General features: G+C 38.7%; 1 protein-coding gene across 21 annotated transcripts in view; it reads left to right on the forward strand.

Annotated features, from left to right (window-relative positions):
• ptprf.L (protein tyrosine phosphatase receptor type F L homeolog) overlaps positions 1-22,559 on the forward strand; it is a 634,602-nt gene that overhangs the window by 608,353 nt on the left and 3,690 nt on the right. For 5 of the 21 annotated variants that reach the window (XM_041589192.1, XM_041589191.1, XM_041589194.1 and 2 more), the window contains 23 exons: positions 235-504; positions 824-1,405; positions 1,508-1,641; positions 2,027-2,171; positions 3,687-3,992; positions 5,183-5,376; positions 5,985-6,011; positions 6,983-7,100; positions 8,530-9,108; positions 9,191-9,288; positions 9,745-9,998; positions 10,124-10,214; positions 10,512-10,718; positions 11,173-11,330; positions 11,697-11,708; positions 15,069-15,184; positions 16,361-16,393; positions 17,433-17,530; positions 17,993-18,116; positions 18,220-18,395; positions 19,402-19,521; positions 20,249-20,403; positions 22,246-22,531. In XM_041589192.1, the coding sequence (XP_041445126.1) occupies positions 235-504; positions 824-1,405; positions 1,508-1,641; positions 2,027-2,171; positions 3,687-3,992; positions 5,183-5,376; positions 5,985-6,011; positions 6,983-7,100; positions 8,530-9,108; positions 9,191-9,288; positions 9,745-9,998; positions 10,124-10,214; positions 10,512-10,718; positions 11,173-11,330; positions 11,697-11,708; positions 15,069-15,184; positions 16,361-16,393; positions 17,433-17,530; positions 17,993-18,116; positions 18,220-18,395; positions 19,402-19,521; positions 20,249-20,403; positions 22,246-22,531 (4,283 nt within the window). 21 annotated transcript variants of the gene reach the window in all.

Raw genomic sequence — 22,559 nt, forward strand, 5'->3', positions numbered from 1 at the left:
TTATCACATTGCATTTTTCTCCGTTTCTATTGGTCAATGCTGTATTCAGTGTTGAATCTCTAATAATGTCTACATTGTCCCTCCTGCGTAAGAGTTTTGTAGTCCAAACTGATAATTTTACAACATTTTTAGAGATAATTATGCTGAGTTTTATTATTTTTTGCATGACAGCCAGGGCAACATGCTAATTAGCTTTTCCCTTTTTAATGCTGGTGTCTCTTTCACTCCTTTCAGTCCGTCGAGTGGCACCAAGATTTTCGATCCCTCCCAGTAACCATGAAGTGATGCCTGGGGGCAGTGTTAACTTAACATGTGTGGCAGTGGGTGCCCCCATGCCCTATGTCAAATGGATGGCTGGCCTTGAGGAACTCACCAAAGAAGATGAAATGCCTGTGGGCCGCAATGTTTTGGAACTCACAAATATTAAAGATTCTGCCAATTACACCTGTGTTGCAATCTCCTCATTAGGCATGATTGAAGCAGTTGCACAGATCACTGTGAAAGGTAAATAAGATGTTTGCATACATGATGAGGTTGTAATGTTCCATTATTGGGTCCAGTTCAAAACTATTTTTAACCATGTTCTTGTATTGTTCAAAATGATCTGGCTATGGCTTGTACTCCAGAGGCTGTCAAGTGATGCTGAAATTTGTACTTCAGTAACTACCAGATGTACAATCGGTTTTTAAGTCCACTGGTTTAGCTTGTAAAAAATAGTACTAATTAGACTACTTATAACAAATTAAAATAATTTTGAAAATGGTTTTTCAGGTGTATATTCCAAAAATATAACTTTTATTTTTCCTTTTTTTTTTCTTTGCAGCATTGCCAAAACCACCTTTGGATGCTATGGTAACCGAAACTACAGCCACTAGTGTCACCCTAACCTGGGACTCTGGCAACCCAGACCCAGTCTCTTATTACGTGATTCAGTACAAACCCAAAGCTTCAGAAAGCTCATTTCAGGAAGTTGATGGAGTGGCAACAACTCGGTACAGTATTGGGGGACTCAGCCCCTTCTCAGAATATGAATTTCGCATCATTGCAGTCAACAATATTGGTCGAGGACCTCCAAGTGAAGTAATAGAGGCTCAAACAGGAGAACAGGCTCCCTCAAGCCCACCTTTGAAAGTTCAAGCCCGTATGTTAAGTGCCAGTACTATGCTAGTTCAGTGGGACCTTCCAGAAGAACCAAATGGTCAGATCAGAGGTTTCCGGGTTTATTACACTACTGATCCACATTTGCCTTTTAGTATGTGGCAAAAACACAATGTTGTTGACAACCACTTGACAACAATAGGAAGTCTGACCACAGGAACCACTTACAGCATCCGTGTTCTTGCTTTCACATCTGTGGGGGATGGGCCTCCTTCTGAGATAATTCAGGTCAAAACACAGCAGGGAGGTAAGTTTTTATTACAAAAAAACATTGGGATGTGATAGCAGTTTCACTTTTCTTTAAATGGAAAGTGGTGTTAAAATATCATTCTATAACGTGTTTTTACAGTCCCTGCACAGCCTGTTGATTTTCAGGCAGAAGCAGAAACCGACACACGCATATTGCTCACATGGCTTCTCCCACCACAAGAACGCATTACCAAATATGAGCTGCTTTACTGGGAAGGAACAAATGGAGAACAGGTTTGTAACAACCATCCAGCATCTTCTCTCTTTCTGTCATGTTCCCTGAACTATAAATTGTGTATTTCTCAATAGGATGGCAAAGGAATTTAACTGCAAACGATGCTTTTATCAATTATTTTACAGATTATTTACATTCAAATACTACAAAAATTTTGTGGTAGAAGTTAAAACATTGAACAGTAAAAATGTTTGAAAAATAAGCATTTAATTGTGACACTTCACATAAATATGATACTACTTTTTGAAGTGTATTCTGAAGCAGGTTCTTGTAAACATCATTAATCAATATGTATGGAAGTGTTGTACTGAAATTGCTGCACAAGAAAGATAACAGTGTACTTCTTAACACCTTAGTAATATTTCACATATTGTATTGTTTCAGCATAAGCTTTTGTTTCACCCTGCCTCCTCTTACGCTGTGGAGGGTCTGAAACCGGACACGCTTTATCATTTCCGATTAGCTGCATGGTCGGACACTGGAGTTGGGGTTTACACCCCAGCAATTCAAGCTACAACTGCACAATCTAGTAAGTATGCAAAGAAAGATTCTGTATAATGCTACTTTCTATGTGAAAATAATTATATGTAAGTTATAATGAGTCATCATTGCTTCGTGTTTGGTGCAAAAACTGGTAAGTTTTTTTCCTTCTGTGATAAAAAACCCTGTCAGGCATGATTCCTACCCAAAACAATTTATACCCATCCTTCCACTATATAAGTGATAGCGAACATTTGGAATGCCAGTTGTTGCAGAGACACAACTCCTTTGCAGTGCCTATACCATTTCAGGTTGCAGATTAATGTTGTGGGGAGTTTATATGCAATTTCTGCAGTAGCAAATGTTGGCTATCCTTGCTGTAATTGGACACCAGACCCTTGCTTGCTTTTAGGCTCCTAATGTTTTCTTTGATTTACTGCTTTCCCTAAAGTGTTGAAATACTGGTATTATAGGGTTTTATTGAGCAGCTTGTATATATTATGCAAAAAGGATTTCAGTAGGGATGTTTTAGGTTTGCAAAAGAGTGCAGGAATTTATCAGTCTGTTATAATGTAGTGAGCAGTTGCTTAACTTACAAGAGGAGAAAATGGTAGGTAGAAGCAGATGGATTTTTTTTATTTATAGTGATATCTGTTCAACCACAATTTTTACTTTGGGCATGTACAATCCAAAATGGGGTCAGCATACTGTGAAAATGTATTAGATGGGTCCTGTTTACAGATTTGAAGGGGCAGAGATCATAGGCACAGGTAGAGTGTTTGAAGTGCTGCTACATTCCAGCCAATGTCTGGCCTCCATTGCAATGGATACAAATGCCCAACTGTACATACGATTCCTAATACATGGAATGTGTTAAATAAAGTTACTGCCTAATGACAAGCACTTTCCTATTCATGCATAGCCGATAGCAGTTGTTCAGCGTTCCCCTTCCTTTATTTCCATGACCTGTGAATGCTTCTGCTTATGTTTTTGTGTTTTATCATTGGTTTGTGAAACTATTACCTATCCAACTAAAACATAGGAGGGAAAAATGTTCAGCCCAGAGATGCCTCCTTTCACATATTTGGGCTGACTTCCGCTCCGTGTGAGCACAAACAGGCAGATAAGATTCAAAACAATTGAGCAGGGACACAGTGGATCAGCCTTTCTTAGTCTAGAAAAATACACAGGCTGAGGGCAGTGGTGGAGCCCTTCAACCCGTGTGCCCATAAACTTTCACAGAGCTTCAGTATTTTTACTGTTCAGGTTTGTTAAATGCATAAAAAGACTTTTTTGGTGTCACTTGTCCTTTTATTTGCTGGTATGATGTTCATCAGCAGCATGCAGGCACTCTTGAACTTTTAAGTGATTCAGTGTAATTATACAGTCTTGATTATTTGCCAAATTGCCCCTTGGTAGTACAAATTATATATTTGCCTAATTGTCCTTTAGTAATCATAACGTGATATACTGGTAACAGTTTCACAGTATTTCTTTGCATCCTTGTCATTTTGCATCTGTCATGTTCATTCCCCTACCCTTGCCTGCATTTCTTTATCCTCAGCACCCTCAGCCCCACCACAGGATGTGGAGTGCTCAAGTCTTAGCTCCACTGCCATTCGGGTAAGTTGGGTGGCCCCTCCAGCTTCAAGCCGCAACGGGGCCCTAACCCGCTACTCACTTGCCTACCAAGCCCTGGCTGGGGAGGACACATCCCGGCATGTTGTGGACAGCATTCCACCAGATATCTCCAGCTGGGAGATCAAGGATCTGGAGAAATGGACTGAGTACAAAGTGTGGGTGCGAGCTCATACAGATGTAGGGGCTGGGCCTGAAAGCTCCCCCATCATTGTGCGGACAGATGAGGATGGTAAGTGTACCAAATCTGGCACTCACCTCTCTGCACAAGGGGCAGTTTTTCTGTTCGTCTCTTTCTATATCTTTTTCTATAGCATAGTCAAGGCAACACATAAAAGGCTGTAACCATTCAACTCATACTCTGTATCCTGATGTGCTTTAATATTGGACCATGTACACAAATTATGTGACAGCAGTGGGATTTAAGTTGTGCAAGCTTTATTCTAATAGACACAAGTTTCCCAACAGTTTTACTATAAGAAAATGTTCATGTTTTAGCAATGTTGTAATCAGGGCTAGACTTTCCAACCAGCTGCATGCATTATAAGGTAATCTAAATTAAGAGGAGGTATCCAAATTATTTTTGGCAATGGCATTCCTTGTAGAAAGAGACCTGTTGATATATTTCATTATTTTGTCTCTACATTGTTTTGCTAAACCTTAAATCCTTACTCTTTATACTTATATACCTGTTTGCCACTGTTGAAACAAAAATCACTGTGAGACTAAGGTCGACATTTTATAAGCCAGTTATGTGTCCTGTATCTGCAAATGTAAATCTCCAGAAATATTCTTGAAGTATGTATTGTGTATGTATAGGGATCAACCCCAAAACCAATTATAGGTAGATGATTACTAATGACCAAGTTTGCTACAAACCAAACTAAATAGATTATGGGGGAATATAATAATTATTATATCTTGTATTTATACGGATAATCATTTTAGACAGATGCAAATTTTTGATGAGTCTGTTGCAATCTACTGGCTGCAGAGAGGGAGGGGCAGAGAAATATTTTTTTCTTTAGCTAAATTAAGTTGGATTGGATTTTTGGATTTTTTTCAGCTTTTTATTTAGCAAATGTATAAATTTGTAAGTCAGGTGCTGCACCACAAATGAACATTTTTCTTTTGCTTCGCTCATGAACATCTTGAAAAGTCCATTAAAATATAACTTGTCTGTATGCCGACAAGTTGTGCTGTAATGTTAATGAAAGAAATAAACTTTACCTGAACAAAAAAAAAACGTATAACTTGTTTATATAGACATTTTAAATGTGTTTTATGGGCCTCCCACTGCTGTCGGTATAAGATTGGTTCATGGTAGTTAGAGCTCAAAGTCTGTTTTTCCCAATTACTTCATTCCCCCTTTGTGCAATGGACTAAAATTTTGCTCTTCTATTCCATCCCGTTCCACTCAAGTGCCGAGTGCACCACCGAGGAAGGTTGAAGTAGACTCTGTAAACTCCACATCTGTGCGTGTGACATGGAAATCTCCTCTACCAACCAAGCAAAATGGACAAATTAGGGGCTATCAAGTCACTTATGTTCGTCTAGAAGGTGGAGAGCCTCGAGGGAATCCCATCATAAAAGATGTTATGCTTTCAGAGGCTCAAGTAAGTTATGACAAGTAGCAAGGTATGCTTAGCAAACACTAAGGCTTTTCATTTTTAGCCATATTCGAAAAAAGAAAATACATTTTGTCCCAGGAAAAAAAAAGAAGCCATTTCGGAATAAAATATTTTGCTCCATAAAATGGAGTCTCCACTGGTTTGACTACCTCTGTCCTACTCTTTGCCCACTTGTTGCCTTGATCTGCAGCCAACTAACCCTTATTCCGGCTGCAGTACACTCGTTGTTTTACGCTACAGTCATCAAGCATGGATCTGCTTTGTTGCTCTGTGGGTAGCAATTTATATCTTACATGCATATATATACACACTTACCCAAACATACCCTTCATTAAAACCTCCAGAACTTTCTAAGTTTGTGTATAATAAAAAATCCCATCACAGCATGTTTCCCTTTAGATTTGTTATGCATGTAACCCTTTTCCACTAGACTGCCTGTAGAAAGCTTTGTAGTCTTTGTAGATGCTGTTTTTCTAGCTCGATTCTGTGCCAAAACTGTTGTTTATACTTGTTACCCTTCTGTTTTGGCCTAATGAGCCTGTAAACCCGTGCCTGCATTACCCATTTACCCCCTGCTCTCTCTGTCTTACCAGTGGAGACCTGAGGATGTAGGAGATTACGTGAGTATCCCTTGTATCTTGTGTCTCTGGGCCAACTGTGTGATCGCGTTTAATTTTGGACAACAGCAGACTGTCACAGATCCAACCTCATGCTGAGGAGTGAATAACACCATCAATCTCCAGCTTATGTGTTCAGTGGGAATACTATTTACATAAAACAAAGACCCTTTGGAGAGTCCCATTACAGAATTGCCAACTTAAAGTCTTGGGTAATTCTAGTGCTGTGAGAATCTTGGTTTGCTTGTTCCATTTGCACCTGCTCTGGAAAGCATATTATGGTATCTGTGACAGTCTTGGGCCTGTTGCATAATCATTGGTTAACTTGTTGATTTCTTGAATTCTTTTCCTTGGCAAATTTACTTTACTCTATTTCCGCCGTTACCACTCTCTGCTGTTGTTTGACTTTCCTTCTTTCCCATAATCCACTCCTTCAAATCTTGCAATCATGGAGTGGCTACATTAATTTGCATGGAGGCCTGACAGATCATGGGTTGTTGTGGTTTCTTGATCACTGGGGATTGTATTGGTCAGAATGTATTTTGGCTGGTGTAGGGGCTGGCAAATACGCATACCATTGTTACATGCAGCCTTGTGATTGTCATGCTAAGGGCAATATGGCATATGCTTTGACTTAGTGACTTGCACAGGACATGCATGGATTGCCCTTCATATTTTCTAAAGCTTAACAATTGTACTGCCTTCTACTGCTTTTCCTATACAAAACATGGCATAGATTGCAAGTTAAAGCTTTCATGTTTTTTCCCATTATTTTTGCAGTTCCCTAGTTATGGGCCATTTTTTCTGCAGAGCACTAAGCCATTGATTTTCTTGAGCAAGTTTTTCTTTTGCAAGAATGTAAAGCATCCTGGCTTCCATAACATGCTCTTGTAGCTCCCCCTAGTGAGTTGATTTATAATTACAAGTGCTTGATGGATCATTCCTGTGTGACACTGTATATCTCCATTATTTAGGATGCTGTTATCACTGGCCTCTCTCCTGAGACCACTTATTCCATCACTGTAGCCGCCTACACTACTAAAGGAGATGGTGCTAGAAGCAAACCCAAGGTTGTTAGCACAACAGGAGCTGGTAAGAACAGATTGAAAACTGGTGTTTTAGGGGAGAGTCTGGGTAAAACAGGCTTGTTGTTTGTCCTTGAGGATATATTTGGAAGACCTGTGGAATACTGCCCTCAGAATACACAAATTGGAACACATAGAATTTTATCAACTACTTTAACAGCTATAGTTCACTTTTTCAAGAGACTAATTTCTTACATCTTAGCTATCAGAGAAGGGGAAAAACACAGAGCATATGCAAATTACATTTCTTAGATCAAAAGTATTATTGATGTTCAATATAAAATTACCAGTGCATCTGTATAGACTAGATCGTTTAAAAATGAAAATGACAAATTGAAAACAAAACATATTGAATACTGAGACTGGTCATGAGTTTCAAAGCTATTTTTGGAAAGCTCAAAAAAAAATTTTTGCTAATAAAAACAGGGTGCCCTATTATCTAGAGTTGGTAAGTTTAAAGACATAATTTAACATTAGTGGAACAAGTGATATGACAACTCCCAGGTACATTATTCAGTACATACAAATCAGTCAGCCTCGATGTGCAGAATGCTATATATTCTTATGGCACTGAACATTTATAGAAAAATTAGTGTTAACCCATACTTACTTAAAGGGTATTTTTTAATTTCCAGAAGTGGCATGCCTGGCAGCAGTTTCTCCTCTTACATTCCCCTTCCCTTTGTTAACCACACAATAAAGTAGGTGTTTTTAAGCAGAAACTAATGATAACAATCCAACAAAATCATTTTTTGGATTATTATTCAGGTACAAATTCAGAGAATTATTATTCACTTTCCATTTGTGGCCCTTCAGTTGTATCTAAACTTAGTAGTGCACAAATAACTGGTGAGATGCTGCTGAAGAACAGTGATTATGTAGCTGGGTCTTACTTGGTCGGCACTGATGTGTGTTCACTTAAAAATAAAATGTCAGGAGAGCAAGTCGCTGTGTCCAGATTCAGCATTTGTGGACATGGGCAGCATAGAGTATAGGATAAAAAGAAAGAGGATGTTTGTACTTGAAGGCACAGCTTATGTCTGCAGTAATTACAAAGTTATTCAGGATGCAGTGCTGGCCAACATTGTTTAAAGGAACTGTAATACCAAAAAATGTAAGTGTTTTAAAGTAAGGCCCCCCATTGCTACACAGCAGCTTATTTATAAAAACAATAATAGTGTTTCTGAAGCAAACATATCAATTTTACCAGTGCAGGACAACACTGTTATATTTTTTTTACTTTAAAAACACGAATTATTTGATATTACTGTTCTTTTAAATACAGAGGATATTAGTCATAATTCAACATTATATATGATTGTATGGGTAAAGCTGCAGGTTGTGATACCTGTAATGGACAGCACATACATAATTCTCAATGATATGTGGGCATCATAATTATATATTTAAAGACTTAATACAATAATATCTTTCAGTGCCTGGTAAACCAACTATGATGATCAGCACCACGGTTCAGAACACTGCTATGATCCATTGGCATCCCCCGAGAGAGATTGTGGGAGAGTTGTTAGGATATCGCTTGCAGTACAAGCGAGTGGATGAAGACAGGTTTATTACTATTGACTTTGGCAAGAATGAACATCACCACACAGTGACTGGGCTACATAAAGGTGCAAGCTATATATTCAAGCTTTCTGCTAAAAATCGTGCTGGTGCAGGGGAGGAATATGAGAAGGAAATTTCCACACCTGAAGAGGTTCCTAGTGGTTTTCCCCAAAACCTTCAAGTAGTTGGACTTACCACATCTACAACTGAAGTGTCCTGGGAACCACCAGTGTTGTCTGAGCGCAATGGAAAGATCACCAACTACACAGTGGTGTATCGTGACATCAATAGCCAGCAGGATCTCACCAATATCACTCGGGACACATATATAACACTAGTCAACCTCAAGCCAGACACCACCTATGACATCAAGGTCAGGGCAAGAACAAGCAAAGGTGCTGGCCCTCTAAGTCCTAGCATTCAATCACGTACCATGCCTGTTGATCAAGGTAACAGAAGGTAGATGTAGAACATAAGAAGAGTATGGACATATGTATTAGGAACTGACCAATTTCTTATTTGTTTTTAAAGTGTTTGCAAAGAATTTCAGAGTAAACGCCGTGATGAAAACCTCTGTCTTGCTAAGCTGGGAACTGCCTGATTCTTACAAATCAGCCGTGCCTTTCAAGGTAAATATGCTAAAACAAGCAAATGTACACATTTTTGTTAGTACATTGTCACATTAGACAGAAAAAGTAAGACATTTATATTATAGTGGCACAGTATGACTGTGCTGGACAATTTTTCCAGGAAGTGGAACAATTTTAGATATACATCAAGAAAGCACGCTTGACCATATACAACTATCGATTTGATGGTATACAGATTAGTCTTGTGGCGGCCTTGAGTAGGTTAGGAGCCAGAAAAATACTTCAGTGGTTGAGCTTGACCTTAAAAACATTAAAGCACCTGCCATTCATGGTTCTTAAACTAATACACATAGAGGCATAGGGCCTTACCCAGCCATAAAGGTATCGAGAAGATAATGTATACTATTACATCTGTATAAGAAGAAACATTGCCTTGTCTTACATTTATATACATATTTATATACATACCTATTTATATCTCTTTTGTTCTTTTAGATATTTTACAATAATCAAAATGTAGAAGTTGATGGACACTCTATGCGCAAATTGATAAGTAATCTCAAGCCAGATACAGACTACTCCTTTGTACTGATGAACAGGGGGAGTAGTGCAGGCGGACTGCAACACCGTGTGTCCATCCGCACAGCACCAGATGTTCTTAAAAGCAAGCCTTCTTCTGCCAACAAATACATGGAGGAGGGCAGGTTCACCTTGCAGTTGCCTCAGGTTCAGACTACTGCCACAGTAAGGTAAGGGGAATCAGACTGTGTACTGCATGATAAAAGCAGACGATAAAGACAATCAATGATAAACAAACAGACTTGCTTTATTATTTGGTAAATATTTTCTTTTCTTTCTTTGTTCAACTGATAAGGTGGTATTATATTGTGGTTGTCACATTGGACAGTTCCAGTAGAGGTATGAATTCTCGCTGGCAAAGCCCTGAAGAGATGGAACTAGAACAGGTAATCTATACTACACTATTGAGCACAAACACTGGAGTGCACATTTGTCTCTAATCTCTTGACTTTTTCCATCTCTGTGTTGTTTTTTTCCTTATTATATTTGTATCTAATTAAATATATTAAAGTATTGGTGAGGGCTACTCTATAAAGACTTGTCTGTAGTTCACAAAGTGCACTAAACTGGTCCATATTCATAACCAAGGCACCAAGTGAGCACAGGGCACTTAAAACCTTTATCTACACATCGCAGTTTTTGATGACCCTGTGAGATTTAAATTCACGTTTCTTTTCTTTTAGATACTTGAAGCAATTAACCAGGGAACCCGTCGTCATAGAAGACAGACAAGCAAGATTAAGCCATACATAGCAGCCCGAGTAAATACACTTCCAGAATCTTTCACTTTGGGCGACAATAAGGAATACAATGGGTTCATCAACAAGCCTCTGAATCCAGAATTAAGCTACACCTGCTTTGTGCTGGCTGCACTAGAAGATGGGGACACTGTAAGTTTGGATCATTTTTAGAAAAGCCAATTCCTACCTTTATTAATATGAGGTGTTAAATACATGGAATAGTCTTAACTGCGGATGCATTCGGAATTTTGGTAAGGAATTTAAATCTAAATCACAGGTGCTGGCATGAAATGTAGTCTTTTGAATGGGTAGATTAGAGGCCCTGTTGAAATAAATGGGCCCCATTAGCAGACCACCTGGTGTAAATAATGATTTTCTCTATGTAATTTGTAATGATAAATTGGTATCTTTGTAGTACAACTAGAGCACTGGTTAACTAACTAAACAGAACTAGTATGAAAGAGTGGAGAATATTTACAGAGAATAAGGGAATTATCAGCTTGCAGGTATACGTATACAAGCTGCGCAGTTGCCACGAGTGCTTAAAAAGGAAAGTATTTAACAATGACTTATAAAGCCTCTATTTGTCATATTTTTTATGCAGAAAAAGTATGCAGCCAGCCCATACTCAGATGATATTGTAGTGGAGGTGTCCTCAATGGCCAAACAACAGGAAGAGCCGGAAATGCTTTGGGTCATGGGTCCTGTTCTGGCTGTAATTCTTATAATAATTATTGTTATTGCCATTCTGCTTTTCAAAAGGTAAGGAATATCTACAAGATCACCTTCACACCCCCAATAAAAGTTGTATCTCCGAAGCCTAAGCAACTTTCCAGTGTTTCTCTTGTGAAGCTGTAATGACAAATAAATGTACATGCAATAACTAAATATTCATTTAAATAAGAGAATGAATGGTTACTTTTAAGGGCTCGTATTTGAAAGCAGTGACCCAAAAAATGAGTGCAAACTATTTGATCCTCACACCTTGTTCTCACTCTGTGTGTGTAACCTGCCTCCACGGGTTATGCCTGCTGTGTACTATTTATCATTTTGTTTGCGCTACATTTTATCAACAACTTCAGTTAACTGCTTTATTTCTTTTTCTGTGTTTTGCCTGTACGGACCTAGTAAGCAAGAAAGGTAAGATGTTCTGATCATATCTCACAGTGTGGCTAAATTATATCCTGCTGTTCCAGGAAGTGCAGACATTTTCCAAAGATTTAATTTGCACAGTGAAGATAAGCTCTTGACATAAGAAAGAATATCTTGGTGTTTAGGCTACAACAAAGGCAATATTATGTTTTATGCTAATGGTCGGTAGATGTGGTTTTGCAAAATCTTCACTTGCATAATCCTATTTTAAATGTGAATATTAATAGTAACATTAGCACTTAGATACCTGACACATCTTACATACAACAAATTGAAATCATCTGCCTCAGAATATGCTTGCTCTGTATGTGCATACAAGTCTTTTGTTAGCCATCATATTTCTGAGCAATTTGTGCAGCCAACAGAACTCATAGATATAGTCAGTTCAAACATTTTATTGCGCCTAGGTTGTTTTTTAGCTTTAGGATGTTTATGCAGAAACCCCAATATCCAGAAACCTTTAGGATTACAGGAAGGCTGTTCCTATAAAGTACATTTTATGTGATTAATTGTATTTTTTTTTTCATGATTTCCTTTTTCCAGTAATAATAAAACTGTACTTTTGTAATCAATCCAAGCTAAGATAGTAAAAATCCATACTGGTGGCCAGACCCAGACTGGCAATCTGTGGGTTCTGGCAAATGCCAGAGGGGCTGCTATGAGGTGCCATAGAAAGTCAGTATTTGGTGGGCTGGTGGGGGCTGTTTGGGCCTCTATGTGGGCTGATTGGGCCTCTGTGTACCTGAAATGCCAGGGCCTATTTTAATTCTCAGTCCGGACCTGCTGGTGGCATAACTCTGTTTTGTGGAAAGCCACTTCTTCACTGTGAATGTCCAGATGCTATTTGCTTTAGCTTTCCGTAGTGGATCCACTTTTATTTAAATCATATGTTAGGTACCCCACCAGTGAATCCAAGTTGTATTCCCTGGGCCGGTGCTCCTGTTCACTGGTAAAGTTTAATATTTTCTGTTGTCCATTGGCAGATTTAGACTTGCACATGTACAGTAGAGCATAAATTTCAGATTTTTCTTACTGAGCATGCACACATCTAAAGGTGACCATAGACGTACAGATAATATCATACAAAACTGCTTTTCGTACGATATTCAGTGCCTGTATGGTGGGAAAAGAACCGACCGATCTCTGCAGAAGACTTGGATATCGGTCGGATCTTCGATCGCACTGGAAAGAAAATTTTGATCGGGTGCCTTTGAAGGCACCAGAATATCGGCCATTGTTAGTACTGAATCATCAAATACAGGTAGAATTCTATTGTTTCTACCTGTAGATCTGACGATTCAGCTCTACAGGTGTGTATTGAAAACGAACGATCTTTCTTGGAAAGATCTTTTCCAAGAAAGATCGTAATTGTTACGTCTATGGCCACCTTAAGTCTGCGCTAGGGACTCCTAAGAAAGGTACGCAAGACGGTGGCAAGGTGCTCTGTTACTTTTTCCCCTCCGTGTCCGACTGCCAAAGGACCAGTAAGCCATTTTCAGAAGATTGACAGACATATTAAGCAGCTGGCAAGTGCAGAATAATAATTGGGCCCAGTAATGGTGGAAAACTTTATATACAAAATATATTGACCTGTATAACTAATACAGTATATAGGACTAAAATGCTACAGCTAATTCTGCAGTTGGGATAGAATTTTCAGCAACTGTGTGCCTAATAAAGTTTATGTACAACTGAACAACCCTGTAGCATATTTGTGCATTCATCATACATCAGTGCATTCAAACCCAAGAGAACTGGTATAGAGGGTAGAAAAACTTTTGCAGTGTCTAATCTTTTGCCTGGCATAGTCAACAAGCAATGTGGCAGCCTGCCAACAACATAGCACCTAGGTTTTCAGGTTTAAAGTTATGATATGGGAAAAAACATCCCCCCCAGCACTCCTAAGCCAGCAGGATGATGGCATACTGTTGTCATATAATTACCCACAATTGTTAAAATACATTTCAACACAAGCTTTAAAGGAACAGTTCAGTTTAAAATGAAACGGGGTAAATAGGCTGCACAAAATAAAAATAATTTTCAATATAATTAGGCAAAAATGTAATGTATAAAGTAGGGATGCATCAAATCCAGGATTCGGTTCAGGATTTGGCCTTTTTCAGCAGGATTCAGATTCGGCCGTATCCTTCTGCTCAGCCGAACCGAATCCTAGTTTGCATATTTTGACACAAAACAAGGAAGTAAAAAATGTTTTCCCCTCCCACCCCTAATTTGCATATGCAAATTAAGATTTGGTTCGTTATTCGGCCGAATCTTTCACAAAGGATTCGGGGTTTCAGTCAAATCCAAAATAGTGGATTCTGTGCATCCCTAGTATAAAGGCTGGAGTGACAGGATGTCTAACACAATAGCCAGAACACGACTTTGTGCTTTGTAGCTCTCTAACCGGTTACCAGTCAGTAACTAATCAGCGACTTTACTGTTCGGTTAGTTGTTTTTCATCCTTAGCATTCAGACCCCCTTCAAGTTGGTGACAAACTATGAGGCAAAGCAGGAAGTAATGTTCTGGCTATTATGTTATACATCCAGTCACTCCAGTCTTTATACTATTACATTACATTTTTGGCTAACTAAATATTTTAGAAACATTTTTATTTTGACTTCCTGTCTATTTACCCGATTTTATTGTTACACTGAACTGGTCCTTTAACATTATTGTGATGTTTTCTGACACATAAGAGCCTTTGTTCCAACAGGGTCAGACTGGGCCAGCAGGGCACCAGGATAAAACCCAATGGGCCCCAGCAACCCATTTCCTGGATCTGTAGGGAGTGGGGGGGGGTGTTAGTGCCAGGGGAGGGGTCTACCCTTGAGGTGGCAGCCCTGGAACACCCCAGTACACTGGTTTCCAAACTACGGAACTGATGGACGGTGGTACCAGAATATAACTATGATACAATAACGTGTGTATATATATATATATATATATATATGTGTGTATATATGTGTGTATATATATATATATATATATGTGTGTGTGTATATATGTGTGTGTGTGTGTATAAAGGTAACCTTTTTAAAGGGGTACTTGTGGGACAGTGACTATCATGAATCTACAATCCCTGTCATAAAGCAAGTTGCCACAAAGGAAACCGTAACAATGACTAGAGTACCATAAAATTAAAAGAAGTACAACAGTAAATGTGACAAATATGTAAAACTTTTTTCAGAAGTAAAACCAAAAATCTTTTTGTATGTAAGCATAGATGTAAATAATTTTTTATTTCTTCTTACTGTATGTGACCATGTATTCTATGCATAAATAGTGGATGAATGCATTGCTGACTCATCACTAATCATCTAATCGCTGTCTCTTTTTGCTGTTAGGAAAAGGACCAACTCGCCTCCAGGCAAAGATGACCAGTCAGTAGGACTTAAGGACTGTCTCCTCGCTCACTCCTCTGATCCAGTTGAAATGAGACGGCTAAACTACCAAACTCCAGGTAACTACCAGTACACACAAACTAAGGCAGCTCTGTTCTGTCTGGTGGGGCAAATGCCTTCAAAAATCTGGAGGTTTTGTCTAAATATTTATTTGATATAGAACTTGCACATATAGTTGTCTTTAAGCGTATTTGCTAGTGACAGTTTTAGAAGTATTGATGCAATTATAGAGGCAAATACTTTTTAGGAATTGGGACACTTTATACCAAGTTTTAAGTTTTAAGGAGAAATGTATGTAAGGACCTTTAGTGCTTTATCTCTCCTTCTCTTGCTGTCGTTTTTCTTTTCCATCTTTTCCATCCAGTAAGTTCTATCCTTTCGCCCAGGCCCTTATATTTCCTTTCTCAAGGATGAGATTAGCAAATGGTTTAATGCTCTCTTACCTTAGTATCTCTTCAATATTACCAGGAAAGATTATTTAAATATAAATGTGCTTTTCTAACAAGCATGTGTTTATTTCTTTAGTAGAGAAAAGATGTTCTTTAAGTCTTGTATCATATGGTTGTGTGACAGGTAGCAGGAAGACAATTCTAGTCATATGGAGGAAATACTTTCTCTGCCAGTTAGTGGCGTGAGAAGAAGCTCCTAGATTAACATTAATGATGTACTGGGCTCATAGCGCACCCTCAAGTATCCGTTTATACTGGGAATGTGCATTAGGCTGAGACAGTGAATGTCTCACATGGTCACATTCTGAGTGATAAATAGAATTAGAATGAAAAGCAAGTCTGCACAGTTAACTAGATGGGTCTCTTGTCTTTGGTAAATGTCACTGAATAGAAGTCTACATAGAAAATCACATGTGAACAGAAGCTTCTGTATAACAGGATCTTGCATTGTACACCTTATATCTGTTGAATACAGCTAGATGAAGACAATTTAAAATGATAAAACCTGTATATTATCAAGGGTTTTTGTTTTAATTATAACATGGGGTCTTCTCTAGCTGAAGGTTTTGTGGTCATTGCAAGAATAGGTCTTGCATTTTGAGAAGAAACATGGGCTTAACTGGTACATGGCTAAAAATGAGTGACATTCAGAAAGGACCTATTAGCTGTTAAATGGTTGGTTGTCAGACTCCATTTCTTGCTAGTGAATAGTCACAGGGCCCCTGAATCAGCTCATCTGCCCCTCTAACTCCTTTCTGTTCTCTGCCGCTTTTGTTTTCCTTGCAGGTTCCAGTGTCCCCAGTTACCCGAATATCTCAAGTTAGTTTTACAACCTGCTGTAATCATGTAGAAAAGTTGCCAGTTTCCCCACACCTCACTCATGAATGGCTCACAATACTACTACTACTCTGGCCCCACTCCTTCTCTTCTATCACTCACGTCCCTCCACATCTTATTGCCACTTTGTTGCATTTCTTTGTCTTTTCTTGCTTAGTCTCTGCTATCACTTTCTTTCCCTCGGTCACATTTCATTCACTAGACAGCCTGATGTTTGTGTTTTTTCCCACATTACTTTGCTAGGAAAGCAATAGATAGGGTTGTTGGAAGTGCAGTCAGAGCAAATTTATTTGGTGGATGTGTGAGCAATATGACCCCACTGTACTCTGCAGTCAGACATTTGTACATTGGTATCATATTTGTTCCATGATATTTTCCCTCCTATAAAGCAGCACATCCCTACAAAAACGTTTGCTGCTTTGTACACTTCCAGTCAGAGAGGGATAATGAAGGGATTGTGATTGTCAAAGCTCTCTGGACCTGCCACCCTTGACACTCCCATCTTTTTTTTGTTTTTGTTATTTGTTTACATTGTTCTTTGTTCTAAAACTAACCCTACCTTCAACCCAACACTTGTTTATTCTCCAGCTCCCCTTTGTCCTTTACTATTCCAGCATTAAACCTTTTCTATCTATCACTCATCTTTACTAACCTCATATTTTGTGCTTTAACCTGACTGGTGACCAGGGTGACCATCCTCCATATTTCAGTTGAAGATACAGCTATTCAAGTTATATAGTCTCTTTAGGCAAACCCTTTGTCTTACGTTCCTTACCATCCACTGTTACAGCAGTCACTGTTACGGTACTGGGGGCTGCAACATATCACCACCTCTGCTGAGCATGTAGACCAACAATATTCAATCACATATTGCTGTTTTATCTGGTTATTGCAGCATGCTGTCTTTTTGTGCGGTTCCCCGTCCTTTCATTTCATGGCAGTGTCCATTGACATTGTTTGGATCAGGAAACCCACTGGAAATGCGTGTTTTTCGTACAAAATGTGCTTTCTTTTGCTCCAGGTATGAGAGAACACCCTCCAATCCCAATCTCTGACCTAGCAGACAATATTGAAAGACTGAAGGCCAATGATGGACTCAAGTTCTCTCAGGAATATGAGGTGAGTAGAGTAGAAGAAATTGTCAAGACAAGACAACATATTTTGACACTGAAACATTCAAGACAAGATCAGCATTGGATTGCTGATATTGAATTACATCAAGGTTATGTTGTTTTGCTAAATAGATATTAACATTTTTACACCTATGGTTACTCACCTTAAAGTCCATACTTCAATGTGCTTAAGAGGTGCCAGGCAGAGCTCTACTGTCAAAAAATAAGAGACTGCTTCCATAATTATATATTAAATAAATTATACACCTATGGTTACTCGCCTTAAAGTCCACACTTCAATGTGCTTAAGAGGTGCCAGGCAGAGCTCTAATGTCAAAAAATAAGAGACTGCTTCCATAATTATAATATTAAATAAAAAAGTCCTTTTAACCGAGTCCAAACCCTTAAAAGTCATGTGATTTTAAAGCTCTGGACAATGAAACTTGATTTTTTTATGTTTCTTTTTCAGTCTATTGATCCAGGTCAGCAATTCACCTGGGAGAATTCAAATCTAGAAGTAAACAAACCAAAGAATCGCTATGCAAATGTTATTGCATACGACCACTCAAGGGTGATTCTTACCTCAGTAGATGGTAAGACATTTCTCCTCCTGATTTTACGTTTATGATATTTACATTTCGTTACATATTCTTCTGTCTCAGAAATGCTAACTTTCGGTCATATTTTTGTCTTCAGCAGTCCCTGGAAGTGATTACATTAATGCCAATTACATAGATGGGTACAGGAAACAGAATGCCTATATAGCTACACAGGGCCCACTGCCAGAGACGATCACCGATTTCTGGCGAATGATGTGGGAGCAGAGAACAGCCACTATTGTCATGATGACTCGGCTGGAGGAAAAATCAAGGGTATGTACAGAAACATTGTAGGATTGCCACCTGGCTGGTAAAACTGATTCTTAATGGTAATGTTATTAAGGAAGAAAGCTAAAAAAACCTAGAATCATTAAATGCAAAATGAAAGTGCCATAGATACCTGCAAAAATCATATCTTTACAAGTACAGTAAAGGCTCATGGCATGTATGACATTCTTGGCCAAGGCAGTTTTGTGACTTGCTGTGCCACTTGTCATTGACTTAAATGTAAATCAACCTGACAATGCTGACAGCAGCAGATTTCCTCCCTAAATGCATATTTTAGCTTTTATAGTCAATGACAGGCCACTCTGCAGGTTCAGCCATTTTTGTGCCAGCTAATAAATTGCCTTCGAGTTAGACAAAATAAGGTGTGTGATCACCAAAAGGAATTTTTATACACACATTTCACATGTTAATATATAAATCTCTTTAACTCCCCCAAAGGGCCCTCCAAATAGTAACTTGGAAAGTCTCCTATCCAAAGCAGAAATACCATTTACCAAATAGGTCTAGTCTCTTACACACCTCACTTTTATATTCCCTTTCCTAAAGAACTGTCCCCTCTGGCAGCATTTTTAAGAGGAAATACATCGAATTAAAGTGCCACAGAACCTTATTTAATATGCTTTGTAAACCGGATGTAAAATGAAGTAGCACAATAAAGATAACTTACAAACTAAAGGATACTGAAAAAGGTTTTTAGGTGTCAATTGTATCTCTTTAAATAGGGAACTGAAGCTAAACTAGGGTGAGTTTAAGGGAGAATTCTTATTTGCTCTCCTGGGTACTCCCAACAGTCTTGGAACTGTGGTTGAATGACAGACAAAGCATTTCATTCATATATCTGTAACTTTGTTATATAAGTGAAAGAGGGCCTTAACCTATAGGTGTATAACAAACTTTTATGGAAAAAATATATATAATTATTTTTAATGGTTTATGTCAAAAATCAATAAACAATGTAATATTTCATTTTCATCCTCATTCAAATTGGCAGGTGAAATGTGACCAGTACTGGCCCAGTCGTGGCTCAGAGACGTATGGTATGATCCAAGTCACATTAATGGACACAGTAGAGCTTGCAACCTACACAGTTAGGACTTTCACAGTATATAAGGTAAGCAGTACTACGTGGGCAGTAAAATATGTGATTTGGACACCAGAAACAACCTTTTATTTGCTTCTCCTCAGCATATTGCACCCTCTCAGAAGGCAAACAAATAAACTAGGGATGCACCAAAGCCACTATTTGGGATTTGGCAGAATCTCTGAACTCTTCACGAAAGATTCGGCAGAATACCGAACTGAATCTTAATTTGCATATGCAAATTAGGGAAGGGAAAAAGTGCTAAAAACATTTTTTACTTTGTTGTTTTGTAACAAAAAGTAATTTCCCTAATTTGCAAAAGGCAGAGTCCTGGCTCAATCCCAAACCGAATCCTGGATTTGGTGCATCTCTAAAATAAACATGTTTAAATGTTCATTTTTAAATATCACATCATTTTACAGTGTACTGAGTGTGAGAATAAATACAGATGTGCTTGGGTAGACAAGAACAAGGAAACTGTGCAATGGCATCCCAGGGAAGGGATCAATGCAATGTTTCTGTGGAATGCTCTTCTTTTTAAGCTATTTGTAAATAAAACACTTGCCCAGTGTGTGTTATATTGTACACTTGTGTCTGAAAGTTACTGGGGGTCTTTTGTTTATGCTACATTTTATATGTTATCCTAAACGTGATTGGATGTCAAGTGCTTCATTATCTGTATTACTCTGCTGTATGATTATTTATTATATGATTGAGTAGGCAAGTAAGCGTCTTATGTGTCTTCTCTTACACACAGAATGGCTCCAATGAGAAGAGGGATGTCAGGCAGTTCCAGTTTATGGCCTGGCCTGATCATGGGGTCCCTGAATATCCTACTCCTATCCTTGGATTTCTTCGCAGAGTAAAAGCCTGTAATCCACCAGATGCTGGTCCTATGTTTGTTCATTGCAGGTACAAATGAGATTCATTTTAACGCTACTTGAATTATGTCACGTATAGAGTTTGTATACACTATTGGGCTTAATTTTTTTTTTCTATTTTTTTGCTTTCTTGTCCTAATGCAGGTGTAACAAGATAGTGGTCAGTTGCTTGCAGTATGGAGGCATATGTTAGGTTGAGATAGCATGCAGGAGCACATTTACCATATGGGTACTCGAGGGCCTGTGCCTGGGGCGGCATCTTTAATGGGGCAACCCTCGGATGCCTATATGGGAAAAAACACTTGCCAGTAAAAAAAAAACCCTCCCCTGCTGCCAGATGCTTTCCTATTAAATCCAGCAGCAGAGTTGGGGGTCCCTCTGTTGTTGGCTGCTGGAAGTGATGTCACTTACATGCATGTTCTGCTGTGATGTCACATCCACTCACAGGTTCAGTGCCTGGAGCAGCACCTGATCTCAATACACTACTGATAGCAGGAGTCAGTTGGTAGAGCTGTTACAGTAAAGAATATATGACATTTCACCTGTGACACCTGTCACACATCGGTGTTACATGGCAGCTTCATACAGAGTGTAGCTAATAATAGTGTCTTGATCCATGAGCAATGCTTACATTTTTCTGAACATACACTGAAATCCTGTGGTTTTTAAACAATGCGATGTGACATGACTTAATTTGAAATAACTTTCCACTATACATGCATTGAACATTTGTATTGTTTTTTTTAAGTAATTTGCAGAGAATAGAAACACTCAAAGCCCTCAGTGGGCCCAAATCACTTCTGGGTAATAGCAAACTGTCCAATTGCTGACATTTTCTTCCTCTCTTGGAGGGGGGGGGGGGGGATAACATTTAGAATTCACCCCACAGTCAAAGGGAATCCACACCATGTGCTGGGCCCTGTCTTGTGCCAGGCGAGTACCACACCAACATGCAGCATGAAGCTTCTTTGCAATGTTCCGATAATATTTTATTCTTATTTCAAAGCACAGATAATATATTTTAGTGTTAAATTTGCGACTCATAAAATGAGACACTTTGACAAGGGTCTAAATACTGTTGTAAAGCAGTGTACGGATAGCAGTGGAATTATCAAATAAAAATAGAGGATTCCTGCCATAGTGAAACTCTTGCTTTTCAAATTCATTGTCATTTAATTTTCTCCCTTCATATCTTGCAGTTAGGAGTAGAATTTAATTGGTAAAAAATCTTTTGATAGAAACAGCCACAAAATGATCAATGCTTGAAGTGAAATTTACTGCAGTTTTTGTGGCAAACTAATATACAGCTACAGTGTTGGTCATAGAGACATTGATAAAAAGGAATAACAACTGGGATTCTGGGTTAGCAGCACAGTATTGTGCAACGATAATAGAATCTCATCATGGAACATTCTGTGTAATTAGCCTCTCCTATGTGTACAATATTTCTACCAAATGTGATTCGCTCAAATTGTTTCAGGTAATGTGTTGGCTAATGACGGCATTAGTGATCTTTTTATTTAGTTAAGCGTAATGAGAGAAAATTCCAACAGATTTGAGGAATAGTATGTGTTATTACTTCAGAGATAAAACTGGATATTTCTTCCATACTGAGAAATGCTATATGTCAAAGCAGCATGCTGATCAACAAAGGGAGAAGGTTTTAGTTTGTGTCTGTTACATTGGGTCATTAAGACTAGAGCCATTGCAAATATACCCAAATTGTTTCCCTCCTTTTCATACCTTTCCATTTCTTTTTCGATCATATAAGAATAGTCACAATCCCCTAATTCTTACCACTCCTTCCTGAACCCCAGGCAATGCCCTTAACTTTTCCTCATTCTCTGACTGTATGTCCCTCTCTCTCTGGCAGTGCTGGTGTGGGCAGAACAGGCTGCTTTATTGTTATTGATGCCATGCTAGAACGGGTGAAACTGGAGAAAACTGTGGATATCTATGGCCACGTGACATGCATGCGCTCCCAACGAAATTATATGGTGCAAACAGAGGACCAGTACATCTTTATCCATGAGGCTTTGCTTGAAGCAGTAATGTGTGGGGTCACTGAAGTGCCAGCGCGCAGTCTCTATGCTCATATCCAGAAACTGTCTCAGGTCCCTCCGGGCGAGAGTGTTACCTCCATGGAACTAGAGTTCAAGGTAGGTGCCATTTGAAGCTTGGATTGTA

The sequence above is a fragment of the Xenopus laevis genome, chromosome 4L (assembly GCF_017654675.1).
Source record: "Xenopus laevis strain J_2021 chromosome 4L, Xenopus_laevis_v10.1, whole genome shotgun sequence".
NCBI classification, from domain to species: Eukaryota; Metazoa; Chordata; class Amphibia; order Anura; family Pipidae; genus Xenopus; species Xenopus laevis.